The sequence below is a fragment of the Neoarius graeffei genome, chromosome 16 (genome assembly GCF_027579695.1).
Source record: "Neoarius graeffei isolate fNeoGra1 chromosome 16, fNeoGra1.pri, whole genome shotgun sequence".
NCBI classification, from domain to species: domain Eukaryota; kingdom Metazoa; phylum Chordata; class Actinopteri; order Siluriformes; family Ariidae; genus Neoarius; species Neoarius graeffei.
Genome location: NC_083584.1, coordinates 31,383,369 through 31,402,503, shown reverse-complemented (window position 1 = coordinate 31,402,503; position 19,135 = coordinate 31,383,369). Strand labels below are relative to the sequence as shown.

General features: G+C 41.7%; 1 protein-coding gene across 1 annotated transcript in view; it reads right to left on the bottom strand.

Annotated features, from left to right (window-relative positions):
- Positions 1 to 19,135, bottom strand: part of gabbr2 (gamma-aminobutyric acid (GABA) B receptor, 2) — a 428,647-nt gene that overhangs the window by 159,108 nt on the left and 250,404 nt on the right. Inside the window, exons 4-7 of the mRNA XM_060942775.1 lie at positions 15,378 to 15,479; positions 2,399 to 2,464; positions 1,969 to 2,157; positions 974 to 1,216 (exon numbers count right to left, since the gene is read on the bottom strand). Of these exons, the coding sequence (XP_060798758.1) occupies positions 974 to 1,216; positions 1,969 to 2,157; positions 2,399 to 2,464; positions 15,378 to 15,479 (600 nt within the window). The remainder of the gene's footprint in view (positions 1 to 973; positions 1,217 to 1,968; positions 2,158 to 2,398; positions 2,465 to 15,377; positions 15,480 to 19,135) is intronic.

Genomic DNA, 19,135 nt, shown 5'->3' with positions numbered 1-19,135 from the left:
TGTGCAGTGCTGAGGAGGGAGGTTGTGTTCTCAGGGCCCAGGGAAGGTGCTGTCAAGCTGAATGTCTACCGCACTTCAGCAAGGGGACAATGATAGATGTGAAATAACCTCTGGCTAAGACCTAAGAGGGTTCAAAACGACTAATGGTGATTTACACTATATTAGCTCTCATGCTTTGCTCTTTGCTCAGCTATATTCAACAGCTTTACATTTGCTGTCAAGCTTTTTTCTTTCCTTTAGCTCTCTTTCTCTTTTTTTTTTTGCATCCAGCAGCATCCTGTCACTACACACACACACACACACACACACACACACACACACACACACACACACACACAAAGCATGTCTGCAGGCACGATGCTCCCTGCATACCAAATCTGTACAGCTCTCACCTCTGAGAGCTGCTTCTGTTTTTTTTTTGTTTGTTTGTTTGTTTGTTTTCTATTAGATTTTCTTTTTGCTCCTGGTCTCCCATGCCATGTACTGATCTCTTACCCCACCCCTAAACCACTGCCTTTCCTCAACCCTGTCTACACTCAGTAATGTCTCACTCATGCATGTCAACAACACCAATCATAAAGTGGCTTTTATAGTACATGTGCCTGAGGAAATGTCGCTTGACATCTCAGCAAAAACGGCATGCGTAGATCTTTCTAGTTGCCCATAAAGTTAGTGCTTTTTTAGCATAAATGGCCGCCAGGGACACCAAGAATTTGACTCTTTACACAGGCTCATTGCCCTCGAGTACAACAGATTGTTAAAGGATACTTAGAACACATACAATGTAAGGCCTGTATATAGAAGAATTGTTTCTCCAAGCTTCATTGACAATCAGTGTTGTTTTTCCTAACACATATCCATTTATGAATTTCGATGAGGTGTCACAAGGAACATCACAGTTCATTAGAGAGCTGGCTGTCAGCCTGCATTTCACACTTGCACTGAAAGGATGACAGAGGAATAGGAGTCTCACCGTCACTCCGAAGAAGTTGGTTTCGTTCATCACATCCAGCACCAACTTTCCCACCTCCCGGTCATCCATGGTCATGTTATGGTAAATGTCATGCCTCTGCTTCTGACGGAGCAGCTCCATTACACGGCTTAGTGTCTTAGCAATCACCCAGATGCCATCGTAGGCAAAACCGTGAAATTTGCTGGCCTCCACTCCTTTTTGCTCTCGCTCTCTGGTGTACTCCCGCTCATACTCTTGGGGTGTCTGAACATGGAATAAAGAAAACAAAGCCATGGTCGGGATTTCTGATTAGTAGCAAACTTTCTGTAGACAGAAGTATGGTAAATGCAAACAATAAATGTTTCGGTACAGTCAGTTATCATAAGAAAAAAATGTATCATTAACTATTAATTGATATTGAGTAAAAATGATCTGGATGATCATTAATTAGTCATTGGAATTGTAATTACAAGGTGTTATCAAGGTTTTATTGTTTAAATTCACAGAAATGTCAAAAAACTTTATAAATCCTAAGTGTAGAATCAGGTCAAAACATATAATGTAACATATACACTATATGATCAAATATATGTGCACACTGACAATCAGAACAGCCTTCACTCTCCAACGAAGGCTTTCCACTAGATTTTGGAACATGGATATGGGGATTTGCTCATTCAGCCATAAGAGCATTAGTGAGGTCAGGCAGTGATGTCGGGTGAGGTGGCCCGGTGCACAGTTGACGTTCCAATTCCCTTAAGCATTCAGTGAGGTTGAGGTAAGCGATCTGTGCAGGAAAGTTGAGTTCTTCCAAACCACCCTTGGACAAACCGTGTCCTCATGTCTCTTTATGCTTTGTGCACTGTACTGTATTTTAAGAATACAGTTCTAATTTTACTTTTATAAGAGACATTGTTCTTGACCAAACAATAACTTGCTGGACATATGGATGGATGGAAGGATGACTGAAGAATTAAAGTTTGAAGTTGAAATCATGTAAAATGCCTAACACTCACCCTTCCAGAGATTCCTTTAATCCGTTTGGCACTCAGAGGCTCAAAGTCCACACTTATGTACCCCTCCATAGCAGTAAGCAGTTTCCTGGTGGTGCAGTTGGTAGAGTTTGCCTGCTCCCACCAATTGCCTTGGTACCATCCTGGAATGATCCACTGATATTTACTGCCATACATGTTCAGGTTATAGGCCTAGAAGGCAAAAAGATGCAGAAGGGATTCATAGCAGCGATTCATTGGACACTCACATCATACCCCAATCAAAGCACAGAAGCAAGCATATTGACAATATACTTTCTAAGGATAACACGGGCTTAGTAAAGTTGCATGTATTTTCAGTATAGTGCATTTTAACCATGCATGCCATTAAAATACATTTATGACCTCAAAACTGTAGATATGACCTCACTGACAAATATTTAAAAGTACTCACACAACAGAAGACTTTCGCAGCCAGGTTCTCATCAAACTGACCAATGATGATCCTCACGTCATTGTCCTATAAGCATAGTAAGCAAATATTAAACACACTTTGCAAAGATCATTCATTCATTCATTCATTACCTTGCCTGCGATGGAGTAAGCAGGGTGAGGTATTGTAATCAGTGCGGTTCCTTTGTTTGTTTGTTTGTGTGTTTGTTTGTGTGTTTGTTTGTCTATCTGTTAACAATCTAGCATCTAAACAGTTGCACTGATTGACTTCAAATTTTCAGGGTAGGTGGGCAATCGTCCGTAGATTACCTGATTAAATTTTGGCAGTAATTGGGTCAAAGTGAAGGTCAAGGTCACCGGAAAGGTCAACCTTTCGGTCGAAATAACATTTTCCATTATAACTCAAAAACAGTTGCCAATAGACAAATGCTTATTATGAGCATATAAGAACTCCCATATGGCCTTTCATTTGGCACCATGATCTTTGACCTTGAGTAACCTTGAAAGGTCAAACTCAAGGTCACGGATTTTCAGAGGGCTGTAACTTGAAAACGGTTGATGGTAGACATATTTACCGGTATCAACTTATAGGAAGTGCCATATAGGCTTTTATTTGGCACCATGACCTTTGAACTTGAATGACTTTGAAATGTCAAACTCAAGGTCATGGATTTTCATCGGACTATAACCTGACAGCTGATGATTAAGAAATATTACCATTATCAACATATAGGTATAAAATAAGTGCTGCTAGGCGAGGTTTGTTTTGCCTGGCAACACTTGTTCATTCATTCATTCATTCATTCATTCATTCATTTTTAAGCACTTTATCCTGATAAGGGTCACAGTGGAACTGGAGTCTATCCTGAAAACACTGGGCCAGCTGGAATAAACCCTGGATGGGATGCCAATCTATTACAGGGCACCATACACACACTTTAACACATTAATTCACCCCTATGAGCAATTTAGCTTCGCCAATCCACCTACTATTATGGTTTTGCAAGGTGGGAGGAAACCAGAGAACCTGGAGGAAAACCATACAGACACAGGAAGAACTCCTCACAGGCAGTAGCTCAGGATTGAACTGTTGGCCCTGGAACTATCAGGTGGTAACTCTGCCTACTGCACTACCACTATGCCACTCATAGTGCTTTCAGTATGCTTTCAGCATAGTGCATGCACTCATTCACTTTCAATAATTATGTTATCCTGGTCAGGGGTATAGTGGATCCATAGTCTATCCTGGGAACACTGTCAGCCTGGAATATGCCCTATAGTAGATGCCAGTCCATCAAAGGGCACCATGCGCGTGCGCGCGCGCGCACACACACACACACACACACACACACACACACACCTGGGAGCAATTTATCATGGCCAATCCAGCTACTGGCATGTGCTAAGGAGGTGGGAGGGAACAGGAGAACCCTGACGAAATCCACGCAAACACCAGAAAAACATGCAAAACTTCACCCAGACAGTAACCTAGGCTCAGGATCAAACCTGGAGCAATGCTATCCTCTGTGCCACTATGTTGCCCATGCCACCCAGTTGTACAAATCTATTAAAATTGAACAATTAGGAATTTCTGTCCACTACCTATCCTGAAGTACATCTCTTGGAAATCATATCCCATTCCCCAAACAGCACAGGATGATGTAGAATACTGTAGCATTCTGTCAGAAGTGAGAAGAATTGTGTGTGGTAAGCGTGACTGGGCAGGGCTATATTATACTGAGTGACTCCATCTGTTACAGTGCAGACATTAATGTCAATGCTAAGACTTGTTTAATACCCAAAAAGGCCAGAGCACTGCTCTCTATCAGCAGCCTAAATACATGCTGCCTGATTGAGTCTGTAAATAATTCAGCTCACTCTGCAGCACTGCGTTTCCACCTCATCCCGTTCCACATCACAAAAGATCAATCTTTCAGCCATTCAGTACACTGAGGCAGTGTAGACTGCAGGCTTTAGACTGCCCCTCTTCACCTGGCACACTCATACACCAGGAGACGACACAGTTTTAGATGGTGTGCTGGACATTTATTTTTAAATCACCACTGTTATAGACATTTGAAGAGAAAAGATCTTAATATAGTATATCCAGGCTATGGGCCACATTGAGTTGGCAATTCCCAAATGATAAGAAGACAGATAAATATTTCCAACTTTCATGAATTCGCTGTTAGTATGGAAAATAACAAAACAATAGAGCCAAATTAGAAAGGAAGGTTCTTCTGTCTTATGTATCCTTCATGTGAAGTTGAAGTCATATAACTGGATAAAAACATTTCATGAGGTTTGAAATAAGCCTTATGTAAATTCTGCAGCATTACTTTATATTAGAATCATGTCGATGAATGTTTTATGAAGGCCTTGTGTAGGGAAGCAAATAAATTGTTCCCAATCACCGATAATAGCCATCAATTATCCATACCCCTTATCCATCTGGGTCATGGGGGAAGCTTGAGCCAATCCCAGCTGACTTCGGCGAGAGGCGGGTTACACCCTGGCCAATCTATCACAGGGCTAGCACAGAGACAAATAACCAATCACACTCACATTCATGCCTGTGGGCAATTTAGAGTAGCCAGTTGAGCTAATCTGCATGTTTTTGGACTGTGGGAAGAAACCAGAGCACCCAGAGGAAACCCATGGAGGCACAGGGAGAACATGCAAACTCCACACAGAAAGTCCCCAGTAAGCTGCAAGGTTCAAACCCAGAACCTTCTTGCTGTGAAGTGTGACAGGATAATCAATGGCGGAGTAGACAGAAGAGGCCAAAAGTGTTTTCCACAAAAAACATTCCTTTATTTTTCTTCTTCTTCTCTTTTTCCTTTAAAATTGTGCAAATAAGCATCCCAAAATGCAAAACAAAACTGTTCAAAAACAAAACAAAATAGGCATAGGTTTGCCATGCTATATCTTTCTAGACCCTGCATAAAACTCTCAACAAATTTCAAATCAGCCATGTTACCTGCACCCACCACCACTGACATACTGAGGCCTAATGGAGGCCTAATACAGCCTAAGGCTAGCTGTAGCCCCACCCACTAAGCAACCCCATTGCCAGAAATAATCAATTAACTAAATAACAACCTTATTACAAAATAATATTTCAAAGAAACAAATACATAATAAAGAAAATCTCAAAACCATTTTCTCCCACCACAATACCTTATGTGCAGATAAAAACATAATTTAAGTAATAAACATTAAAACACTCCTGTCAAAATGGTTCAACCCACCATCCACCCGAGAAAACCCCTCTATTTGACCCAAGTGGCACAGTCTCTCGGTTTCCCCACATAAACCAGGAAGTACCAGAGTCTGAATGGCGGTGAGTAAACTGAATACGGAAACGTAATTACAAAGTTTTACCCAATAAATGAGAGTGTTTTTCACAGCCCGTGTGTACATTTGCATTTCTTGATAATACAGATCATCTTCTTCTTTTGGCTGCTCCCGATTAGGGGTCGCCACAGCGGATCTTTCATCTCCATTGCTCCCTGTCTTCTGCATCCTTCTCTACCACACCTGACACTTTCATGTCCTCTCTCACCACATCCATGTATCTCCTCTTTGGCCTTCCTCGTTTTCGTGTGCCTGGCAGCTCCATCCTCAACATTCTCCTTCCAACATGCTCTGCATCTCTTCTCAGGATGTGCCCATACCATCTCAGTCTCATCTCTCTTAGCTTCATTCCCAAGCTCTCCACACGTGCTGTCCCTCTGATGTACTCGTTCCTTATCCTGTCCAACCTCGTCACTCCCATCACAAACCTTAACATCCTCAACTCCACCACCTCCAACTTTGCCTCCTGTCTCTTCGTTAAGGGTACCGTCTCCAATCCATACATCACAGCTGGTCTCACTACTGTCTTATACATCTTACTTTTCACACAGACAGAGTTAATACAGATGAGAGATGTAAATGACAATGAGCATGAAATGAGCATTTTGAATGAGACATGACAAACAAACATTTGCTATAGACCGTTTGCACATGACATCATATGTCCCATGACCCTCTCTGATTTAGCTGTGTCCACAATCTTTGTGGAATAACATATGCGCAGCAACAAGTACCTTAATACGAAATGGTGCAAATTTGCACAGTTATCGGCTGCTCGAACAATTCTGCTAAGGCTGGAGTCAGATTGTTTAGTTTACCCACTGTTCAAATGCAAGAAAGATTTCAAATGGAAGATCTAACCTGTAGACGACAGAGACAGTGGCTTGCAAATCTGAACAGATCGGACATTAAAGAGACCAGCTACAAATATGTACGAGTATGTGCAGATCATTTCGTAAAGGGTAAGTTTATATTTCTACCATTTATGTGAACCACAGACAAAATATATATATACGACATACTGTAAGTGATATACACGTAAGCGCTACTCCAATTTATATTGCAGCTACAAATGCATAGCACAAAGCCCCAGTAAAATGTAGGTGGTTGAACTCGGTAAAATGTTGCTTTAGAAGACAATAATTAGGTTGAGGGGTTTTTTTTGGTTTGTGTTTTGTGTAACATTTGCCCACATCAGGAACCTACTGGATCCTTACAGTAAACTTGCGTTAAACTTTTGTATGCTTTCATCTGCTTCCCAGTGACGAAGCTAGTAGTTAACACCAGGTAATTCACGATGTCTGTGTAATTCACATTCAGCCACATCCGTACATCGTCTACATACTCTACAACAGTGTTGTGCGGATCCACCCCTGAACATTCTTTTATCTTTTCTCTGTACCTGACCTTGTCACCATTACTCAATTCGTGATACATTTGCGAAAAATTACAGTTCGCCAATGTACTCTACTCATTCGCCATGGATGCTATACCACAAAGCTGGCAGACACAACAAAATCGGAGAGCATCATGGGGGATTCGTGACGCAAGTGCAAACGATCTATCCAAAAATGCCGGTAGGCCTTTCCCCGCACGCCACACAGTGTAGGAAAAGTTAAATGCATGAAAATGAAGTTATGGCAAACAGTGATTTATGACAAGCATGACTGAAGAAACCAGTTATACTGAACAATGAAAACGGGATGGACAAGGAAAACAGCAATACACTAGCGACAGGTCAGCTGATGGTAAAATGCCGGCAAAAGGCTGCCTGCGCGTTGCGTGAGCGTCACGGCTCACTCCATGACATGAAGCGACAGTGCTAACCACTGTCACCTATAACATACATCACCTAACCAGTATTGTGATGTCAAATAAATACATTCCATCCATCCATCATCCGTAACCGCTTATCCTGTGCACGGTCGCAGGCAAGCTGGAGCCTATCCCAGCTGACTATGAGCAAGAGACGGGACCCTAGACAACTTGCCGGATCATCGCAGGGCTGACACATACTGTAGAGACAAACAACCATTCACACTCACATTCACACCTACGGTCAATTTCGAGCCACCAATTATCCTAACCTGCATGTCTTTGGACTGTGGGGGAAACCGGAGCACCCGGAGGAAACCCACACAGATACGGGGAGAACATGCAAACTCCATCAAATAAATACACATTATCTCATCTCATCTCATCTCATTATCTCTAGCCGCTTTATCCTTCTACAGGGTCGCAGGCAAGCTGGAGCCTATCCCAGCTGACTATGGGCGAAAAATACACATTATATATATATATATATATATATATATATATATATATATATATATATATATATATATATATATATATGATTTATTTATTTCTATAAATGTGTTATTCCATTTTGATCCATAAAGCTTTTACAGCTGTAATCAATAAAATCTACAAAAATGAACTATTTACTTTAGAGCAGCTTTCATCTTGAACGCCCAGAAACCACAGGACACTCAACCAATAAATGTACAATAATGAGCAACTTACATTTGCACCAATTTAAAGTCTACAGGACTTTTCCTGCCAGCACCCACAGCCTCAGAACAATTCAGTAAATTCATCACTGAAGAAGTACGCATGGTGTGTGGTCTAACAATCTCCTGTATTCTTCCTCACACAGCCTCAGTAAATGCCTTCAAAATGCCTGGCTCCCCTCAATATCTCCACAGCACTTCACAAGAGCCAGAGTGCATGCTGGGATATTGTAGCATTTGTAAGGAACAATCCCGCTTTGCTTGTCAGGCTCTTCCGCATGCCTCAGTCAGTAGAAACTTATGCTCAGTCTCTCCAGTGAGTGCTTTTAACCTGTGAAAATGCTTCCAACCATCCAGGAGTTCTGAGACAGTCAAATAAAGGCTGAATCACACTGTTTGTGATATTCAACAAGCCAAAATGAATGCTAACTATGCCAAAGTCTCTTTCATTCTCTGAATACACCATTAAACTCAATTAGCTGTAGTATTATTATGGCAGGATCTGTACAAATTACTAGTCCAGTTTACATATTTGAGGTGTTAATTTTTCATTCATAGTTGCCGTACAGACAAGCAGGTTCAGTACATTGTTGATTCAGTGATCACAAACATTTTTTTACTTCATTCATCCAACAACCTAAGAAAGGAAAACAATCTACTTTCTGACTTTTGTTTGTTTCAATGGGCATCAAGCAGTGTAATGGTATTGTTGCTGCATCACCACTCCAGGATCCCCAGTTTGATCCAAAGCTTGGATTACTGTCCGTGTGGTGTTTAAAATGAACCCTAGTTGTGAATAAATCCTAGAACTATCTCTTCCTGGGTGTATTCCCACCCCATGGCCAGCGTTGCCACGAGATGTTCCAGATCCACTACTACAATGACCAGGATAAAGATAAAGCATGGGCAGCACGATGGTGTAGTGGTTAGCACTGTCACCTCACAGCAAGAAGGTTCTGGGTTCAAACCCAGCAGCTGACGGGGACCTTTCTGTGTGGAGTTTGCATGTTCTCCCCATGTCTGTGTGGGTTTCCTCCTCCCCACAGTCCAAAGACATGCAAGTTAGGCTAATTGGTGGCTCGAAATTGACCGTAGGTGTGAATGTGAGTGTGAATGGTTGTTTGTCTCTATGTATCAACCCTGCAATGACCTGGAGACTTGTCCAGGGTGTACCTCGCCTCTCGCCCATAGTCAGCTGGGATAGGCTCCAGCTTGCCTGTGACCCTGCACAGGATAAGCGGTTACAGAAAGTGGATGGATGGAAGATTGGATGATGATTATGATGATGCTCTTATTGATTTATAGATTTCTTGGTGATGCAAAGTGCCTTAATATGGTGGCGTGTGCTGCTCTTTTCTGAACTCTGCTACCTGCTGATCTATGCTTGTGCACTGAGGACATGGTCTAGGAATTATTACTAGGCATCTTAATTAGTATGAACAGATGCTAGATATCAAGACGCGGAAACAGTGTCAATTGTGCAAAATACAGTGCAGTGTATCCTTGGGTATTGACAGCCTCTCCAGTTTCATTTACTCCTCCCCTCCTGATCAACTGGTTACCCTCTACAATGATCATCTCCACACTCTGTTGAACTCACTTGCCCCTGTAAAAACTCGGACTGTATCATTCACTCACTCTGCTCCCTGGTTTTCACCTTTTCTACGACAACTCAAAACCAAAGGACGTCAACTTGAATGGCTCTACAAGAAAACTGCACTCTCTGTTCACAAGGAAAGGTATCACTCCCACATCATTTACTATAAAAACACCCTTTCCTCAGTCAAATCCCAATATTATGCTGGTCTGATCAGTGCTGGTGATGGGAACACCAGGGCCCTATTCTCAGTGCTGAACAAAATACTACGCCCCCCGGACTCTTTTGCCCCTCATTTCTACTCCACAGAACACTGTAACTCTCTAATGACATTTTTTAATGCAAAAATAAGTAAGATCCACCAGCAACTGACCCCTCACTCATCCTGCAATCTTTCTCCTCTGGCTTCTCATGCCCCCCTCTTTCAACTGTTCTCAAGCTTCCAACTCCCCTCTTCTAATGTAATTTCTGACCTCATCCTGAAATCAAAAACATCCACCTGCCTGCTCGACCCACTGCCGACCTCTTTAGTCACTGCATGCCTTCCCTCTCTGTTGCCCCTGATAACTGCCATCATTCAGTCCTCCCTAACCTCTAGCTCTGTTCCATCATTTCTCAAATCTGCGGCTGTAACACCTATTCTCAAGAAACCTGGTTCTGATCCTAACAACTTCAATAACCTTTGTCCAATTTCTAATCTACCATTTCTTTCAAAAATCCTGGAAAAAGTAGTGGCATCCCAGCTTCATGCTCATCTCCATAATAATAACCTATATGAACAGTTCCAATCTGGTTTCGGCCCACGTCATAGCACAGAGACCGCTCTTCTAAAGATCACCAACAACCTCCTGATGGCAGCTGATTCTGGACTATCATCCATTCTTATCCTCCTTGATCTGAGTGCGGCCTTCGACACCATCTCCCACACCATCCTCCTTGATAGGCTAGCATCTATTGGATTATCTGACACACCCCTGGACTGGTTCATTTCCTACCTCTCTGGCCACACTCAGTTCATCCAGCTAAAGACATTCACATCCCAACCCTCTCCCCTCTCCTCTGGTGTTCCCCAAGGCTCTGTCCTCAGTCCCATCCTATCTCCTTCCTCTTGGTCATATTTTCCGTAAATACAACATCCATTTCCATTGTTATGCGGACGACACCCAGCTCTACCTCTCCTCTAAACCCACCTCCACCTTCCCGCCCCCCTCCCTCTGTGTCTGTTTACAGGAAATCAAATCCTGGCTCTCCTCCAACTTTCTCAAACTCAACAGTGATAAAACTGAGGTCCTCCTCGTTGGTTCTAAATCCATTCTCACTAACACTCCCAGAGTCACCATCCCCACTGACAACTCCTCTGTTTCCCCTCCCCTCAGGTTAAGAGCCTGGGTGTCGTCCTTGACAGTTCTTTGTCATTCCAAACCCACATTAACAATGTTACCGGTTTGGCCTACTTCCATCTTCGCAATATTAACCGCCTCCGTCCATCCCTTACTTCCAATAGCACTGCCATTTTGGTCTACACTTTAGTCACATCCCGCCTAGACTACTGTAACTCCCTCCTCTTCGGTCTCCCCCACAAGTCCATCCATAAGCTCCAACTGGTCCAGAACTCAGCGGCTCATATTGTCTCCAGAACTCCCTCCATCAATCATATCACTCCTGTTCTCCAACAACTCCACTGGCTTCCTGTCAAATTTCGCATAGACTTTAAAATCCTGCTCCACACTTTCAAGGCCATCCACAACCTCGCCCCCTACCTCTCTGACCTTCTCCACATCAATACTCCCTCCTGGACACTCAGATCAGCCTCCTCCATCAGCCTCACTGTGCCCTCTGCCCATCTGTCCACCATGGGGTCCAGAGCCTTCAGCCGTTCTCTCCCTCGCCTCTGGAACTCCCTCCCCCCGACATCAGGAACATTAACTCATTATCCATCTTCAAAACCCGTTTAAAAACCCACCTTTTCAAACTTGCCTACCCACTATAACTTGTTATCCACTACTGCTGATTTCTGATTTTATTTTGATTTTATTGCATTTATATTGTGTCTTTTTTGCTCTTTTTATTGTCATTTATGTGTATTGTGAGGTGATCTTGAATGCCCTGAAAGGCACCTTAAATAAAATGTCTCATCTCATCTCATTATCTCTAGCTGCTTTATCCTGTTCTACAGGGTCGCAGGCAAGCTGGAGCCTATCCCAGCTGACTATGGGCGAAAGGCAGGGTACACCCTGGACAAGTCGCCAGGTCATCACAGGGCTGACACATAGACACAGACAACCATTCACACTCACATTCACACCTACGGTCAATTTAGAGTCACCAGTTAACCTAACCTGCATGTCTTTGGACTGTGGGGGAAACCGGAGCACCTGGAGGAAACCCATGCAGACACGGGGAGAACATGCAAACTCCGCACAGAAAGGCCATCGCCAGCCATGGGGCTCGAACCCGGACCTTCTTAGACTCAAATAACCCATACCCAAGATGCTAGCTGAAGACTTTTTGCCTTTTTTTTTTTTATTGGACAAACATGATACACTTCATCACCAGAGATATTCTCATTAAAGGACTATGGATTTGAGTTAAATTATATTAATTGCCACTTTTTACCCTAGTTAATTGGACTTCCAGGCAAGCAGTACACAAGACTAGGGAGCACACTGGAGCTAGTTAATAACCCAACAGGCCACTGGGCTAGTTTATGAATTTATTATTTGATCCAGGGTTGCAGGGGAAGCTGGAGCCAATCACAGCTGACTTTGGGTTTAAGGCAGGGTACACCCTGGGCAGGTCACCAATCTATCACAGGGGCAACACAGACAAGCAACCATTCACACTCACATTCACAATGGACAATTTAGATTGGCCAGTTGACCTAATCCACATGTCTTGGACAGTGGGAGAAAACCGGAGTACCCGGAGGAAACCCACACAGGCACAGAAAGAATATGCAAACTCCACACAGAAAGGCCACAATTGGTTGTGAGGTTCAAACACAGAACCTTCTTGCTGTGAGGCAACAGTGCTAACCACTCTGTATCCATCAATGTAATGTATGACAGAAGTGAAATGGAAAGCATTAACCACTTGTTAATGAATAAAATCATGTATTCTATTACCTTCTAGCAGGTTTCATTCATTTGGTTTGATAGCATGCAATATTGTTAGCATATTGCTTATCCTATGTGTATTACGTCACTCTACCCAATGGAGAATGAGCATTGAAAATGGTTTACAATACTGCATGGTTGTTAAGACAACATGACATCACACATTGGAGATGTAAAACTTTCATGCTAGTGAGCAATTGTGAAAATTTGTAAACAAACATGGCTGCCAGGTTTGCTTCGTTAAATACGGAAGATTCTGAGAGAATTTTGAAAGAGAAAATGCATTGAACACCCAAAAGGAATGTGTATGTATAATGATAATAATATTGGCTGGCTTTTTTCATGGTACTGTATATCATATTCCATTCAGCTAGCATGATATTGAACTCGTCTTCAACTCATTCAGTATAATGCTAGCTGAATGGAACATATCTGATATACCACTCAATGCCAGCCAATATTATTTAATTGCTCTGTAACTACAGGGGATGGGAAATGTAAATCTGGACCCAGTAACAGGAAAAATACAATACATTAGAATTCAATTTGACTTTCAATTCAATTTGAATCAATCCCTAACCCAGTACGTATGGGATATAATACATTTTACACAGACTATCTGTTCTAAGTACAAATAAGAAACACAATGAGTAGAGATTATTTCAGACTTTCATACTGTTTGGCATAATTAAGCATTTAAAATCCTACCATACATTGTGGCATACTGTATATAAAATGCTGAGCAGCCCCAGTTGACCTCAATTTTGTGTGACGATCACAAGAGGAAAAGATTTAAATTATTTTGAAAGCAGGTTCATTATTGGGGAATGAATGGCAGGAGCTGCAGTCCCAAAAACTTCTCAACTGTCTCACTGTTTCAATAGGAGCAGTGGCATGTGCATTTAGATCGATGGGATCTAGTTTTTCAGGTGATGGGGTATATAAATGCAGGATGTGATCGGACTGTCAGCAAGAACAATTACATAGAGATGGATATTATAATTGTGTTGCAGTATATAAAACCTTCATTACAAAGACAAATTTCAGAGTTCAGTGGTGCAAGAAACAGCTACTGGTATACAGAGATGCGGGGAACATGTTATATGGTCAGGTGAGTCATCCTTTACCATATTCTCAACAAGTGAGTAAGGGCATGTGTGGCATACACCAAGAGAACAGTACAAGCCTGAATGCTAGAATGCTACAGTGAAGGGGTCTGGTTGCCCATAAAGGGAAGATTCATGGCAAATAAATACAAAATTATGCTGATTGATCACCTTTATCCTATGGTGAAACATTTCTATCCAGATGGGAGTGGTCTCTTCAAGAATGACCCCACCCCCATCCCATCCACAGTGTGTTCACAGAATGGTTTAAAAGAACTGGAATCATTTTTAAACTTGTGTTATTTCTTCATTAACGTGTTTTTCAATTACGTTTTCGGTTTTAGTAACCTTATATCGTGGCTTGTATTGGCAACTAATTGCAATTAAATTTTATACTTATCGGCCTATTGGGTTTTTAGCCATGTTGAATTTAGTTCGTTTGGTCCACGGCAGGCATCACTTATCCGTGTGATCTTCACGAGACTTGTGCGAGACTTCGGAACATGAAGTGTCAGACAGGTGTCCTTGGCATCTTGTGTCACATTTATTCCACCAAATGGACTGTTTTCCAAATGAAATATTGCACAAAAACGAGTTTAAATGACGATTACTGCCTACTTTCTTCAAACTTTCCTGATTGCTATCAAAACAAACAAAACTTCCAGCTTGATTACGTCAGCATTCGAAAGAGGGCGCGCGCATCTTTTGACAACGTTAGCAGATGTTGGTCACTTTGATTTCCGCTGTACGTTTTACTTCCATCCTACGATGTCTCGCACAGGGCTCAACGAATCTCGTTTATGGCCATTGCTTTGACATATGGACTGATATATTACAGAGCATACTTCAAACACTCATAACTTGCTATAGCAGTGACAAAATAGCTATCAAAAATGTATTCCTATATTTAATAAAATGAGATAAATAGAATTTTGATCATAATAAAATTTGCCTTCAGTTCCCCTTTAATGAGTATTAACATGATGTAAATCATATGCGATGGTCTTCATACAGGAGATTTTGGACTGACATGTTAGACAGTGTTCACCACCACCATCATCAAAATACAAACTGAGGGAATATCTTTTACAAAATATATCCACATCTCCAATATCGTTCCAGAGATTTATAGGTTCTGTACCAAGGCACACTGAAGGTGTTCTAGTGATTTGTGGTGGCCTTAAACCTTACTAGAAATTTTATGTTGGCTTTTCCTTTAATTTTTCTAGAGTGGAGAATGAGATGTAAAAAGTGTTTATAGTTCAGAAATAAATCATATATGCTGTCTTACCTCCAGTTTCTTCACATTAATACAGGGGTCATTAGAAAAACTCTCAGTGTCTGCTATTTGGATATCTGCCTTCTCAAGTTCATTGGTCAAATCATTGCGCACCTGGGAGAGAGAGAGGGGGGGGAGGAAGAGGGTGTTAGTAGATGAGTAATAGCATACAGTGAGCCAGCCAAAACCAATCTCCTTGATTTATGCTTCAGTTCACTCTAATCTCCGGTGGATCTGACACTAGAGACATGCTGTTCACATCCACAACTGCCTGAAGTCTCTGAGACCTGTTCTCTAGTGGTCTGCTGTTCCCCCACTGGGCTTTGGACATGACTGGGCATTGCCTTCATCACCCCCCAGCCATCAATTATGCCTGCCAATGTTCATGAAAAATGGACCAAAAACAATCCATACTGTTTTGTATGCATCATGTAACCTTGCAAGTGCAAGCACAGTCATATGCTGTTTGTTGTTCTGTGATATACAACAAAGCTACCCAAGAATATCTTTTCAGAGCAGAAAACCAAGTGAGAGAAGCTCAAATCATCAGACGTCCTCATGATAAATGGATCCCAAATATTGCTCTAATAGGCAACTTCACTCTGGACATCAGTCATTGTGGAAGATTGAATTAAGATTGATCACTGGGCCTTGTTCTACTTCTGCATTGGATGGTATCAATAACTTGCTTTCACAAAACACTAAAGCAGTAGAGAGAGAGCTCGAAGTAAAAGCTTGCGAACTCGAAAGATGGACTATGAAAGGTCCTTCCTAGGCTTGATCTAAAACGAAGTAGGGAAGCAGTAATTACAAGTTGGAATGTCAGAAAAGTGCTTCAGCTATCAGAGACACATTTGGTCACACAGAGACAAATTGTCCATGATATTACTCCAATAAATGAAGCAAAAAGTAATTAATAGGCGGTATAAACGGCGATCAACTGGCAGTACCGTGTCTGGTCAGAGCTAAAGTTTGGCTATAAACCAAGTGCACTCCACATTTTGATAACACCATTTAAGGAATACTTGGCACATGTTTATGGGCTTTATTACCTTGTGTATATTGTCAAGCCAACCATCCATTCAGAATCCACCTCTGTCATGAATGGAGGTCATGATGTGTACAGTAAATCAAAATATGTATATATAATTTGAAATACTAACGTTAAACATGGACTGAATTATTTGACAAAGCTACAATGCTGACATAAGCCTATTTAAACATACAACCCCGATTCCAAAAAAGTTGGGACAAAGTACAAATTGTAAATAAAAACGGAATGCAATAATTTACAAATCTCAAAAACTGATATTGTATTCACAGTAGAACATAGACAACATATCAAATGTCGAAAGTGAGACATTTTGAAATGTCATGCCAAATATTGGCTCATTTGAAATTTCATGACAGCAACACATCTCAAAAAAGTTGGGATAGGGGCAATAAGAGGCTGGAAAAGTTAAAGGTACAAAAAAGGAACAGCTGGAGGACCAAATTGCAACTCATTAGGTCAATTGGCAATAGGTCATTAACATGACTGGGTAGAAAAAGAGCATCTCGGAGTGGCAGCAGCTCTCAGAAGTAAAGATGGGAAGAGGATCACCAATCCCCCTAATTCTGCACAGACAAATAGTGGAGCAATATCAGAAAGGAGTTTGACAGTGTAAAATTGCAAAGAGTTTGAACATATCATCATCTACAGTGCATAATATCATCAAAAGATTCAGAGAATCTGGAAGAATCTCTGTGCGTAAGGGTCAAGGCCGGAAAACCATACTGGGTGCCCGTGATCTTCGGGCCCTTAGACGGCACTGCATCACATACAGGCATGCTTCTGTATTGGAAATCACAAAATGGGCTCAGGAATATTTCCAGAGAACATTATCTGTGAACACAATTCACCGTGCCATCCGCCATTGCCAGCTAAAACTCTATAGTTCAAAGAAGAAGCCGTATCTAAACATGATCCAGAAGCGCAGACGTCTTCTCTGGGCCAAGGCTCATTTAAAATGGACTGTGGCAAAGTGGAAAACTGTTCTGTGGTCAGACGAATCAAAATTTGAAGTTCTTTATGGAAATCAGGGACGCTGTGTCATTCGGACTAAAGAGGAGAAGGACGACCCAAGTTGTTATCAGCGCTCAGTTCAGAAGCCTGCATCTCTGATGGTGGGGTTGCATTAGTGCGTGTGGCATGGGCAGCTTACACATCTGGAAAGACACCATCAATGCTGAAAGGTATATCCAGGTTCTAGAGCAACATATGCTCCCATCCAGACAACGTCTCTTTCAGGGAAGACCTTGCATTTTCCAATATGACAATGCCAAACCACATATTGCATCAATTACAGCATCATGGCTGCGTAGAAGAAGGGTCCGGGTACTGAACTGGCCAGCCTGCAGTCCAGATCTTTCACCCATAGAAAACATTTGGCGCATCATAAAACCGAAGATACGACAAAAAAGACCTAAGACAGTTGAGCAACTAGAATCCTACATTAGACAAGAATGGGTTAACATTCCTATCCCTAAACTTGAGCAACTTGTCTCCTCAGTCCCCAGACGTTTACAGACTGTTGTAAAGAGAAAAGGGGATGTCTCACAGTGGTAAACATGGCCTTGTCCCAACTTTGAGATGTGTTGTTGTCATGAAATTTAAAATCACCAAATTTTTCTCTTTAAATGATATATTTTCTCAGTTTAAACAATTGATATGTCATCTATGTTCTATTGTGAATAAAATATGGAATTTTGAAACTTCCACATCATTGCATTCCGTTTTAATTTACAATTTGTACTTTGTCCCAACTTTTTTGGAATCGGGGTTGTATATAAAGGCTTATTTTATCGGGTGCCGGCATTCATAAAGACTGTTTGCCAATATTGTCAAGTTGATGTTAGGTGATATAGATTACTGCTAATGCAATGAACCCATAATGACAGGGTTCTGCATGTGTTCAAGTTTCAGAGAAAGGTGATTTTGGAAGTTACCACTTGATCAGTTTCCCACTTATACTCTTTTAACAAGCTATTTCACATCACCATTATATGATGCACCATAATGTTCTCATGAAGCCTGGGAAGTGTTATAACACAACCATATGCCACTAAAAGTCCATATAATGGGTGTTACCCAGTTCTATGCACATCACATGGTTGGAATAAGCATTTATGTATGTTTATGTCAGTGGTAGGTGTTGCAGCAGCTGGGACCTTCAGGCTACATAATGGTTAGCTCAAAGCAAAGAAGTGTGAGACGGATGAGAGAAATTATCAGGTGAATGCTGAATGGCAAAAAGGGCTCCAAAGGATTATGGGATTTGAGTCTAAAGCTGGGAGAGATGAGCATGATGTGATGAAATTTACAATGCATTTAGGCAGTGACGTGTCAGATGAACCCAGCCTAAAAAGAGTAAACAGGAAGCAACATGACTCCATACATGGAAGTGAGGCAAAGTGTTGTATTAGCTGGCACTACAGGCTAATTAACTGTTAGCTACAAGTGTTTATCACTTACATGCAGTTAGATGAGCAAAAGCAGCCTAACACCAGATCAACCACTACTATTCTAGTCTTTCTGTTGTTGAACGTTGAGAAGAGCCCAGCTATACACCAGAAAGCCAGACAAGCTGGTTTGTCTCTCAGCACTAAAACGGAAGGTCCATGATAAATTACAGGGCAGGCTCGAGTGAGGCCTTGTTGTTTTAGCCTGTAGTTTTTTCCCCCCACCCTTTTGAACTGCACAGTGCTCCATCTCATGTCCTCCAGCGATC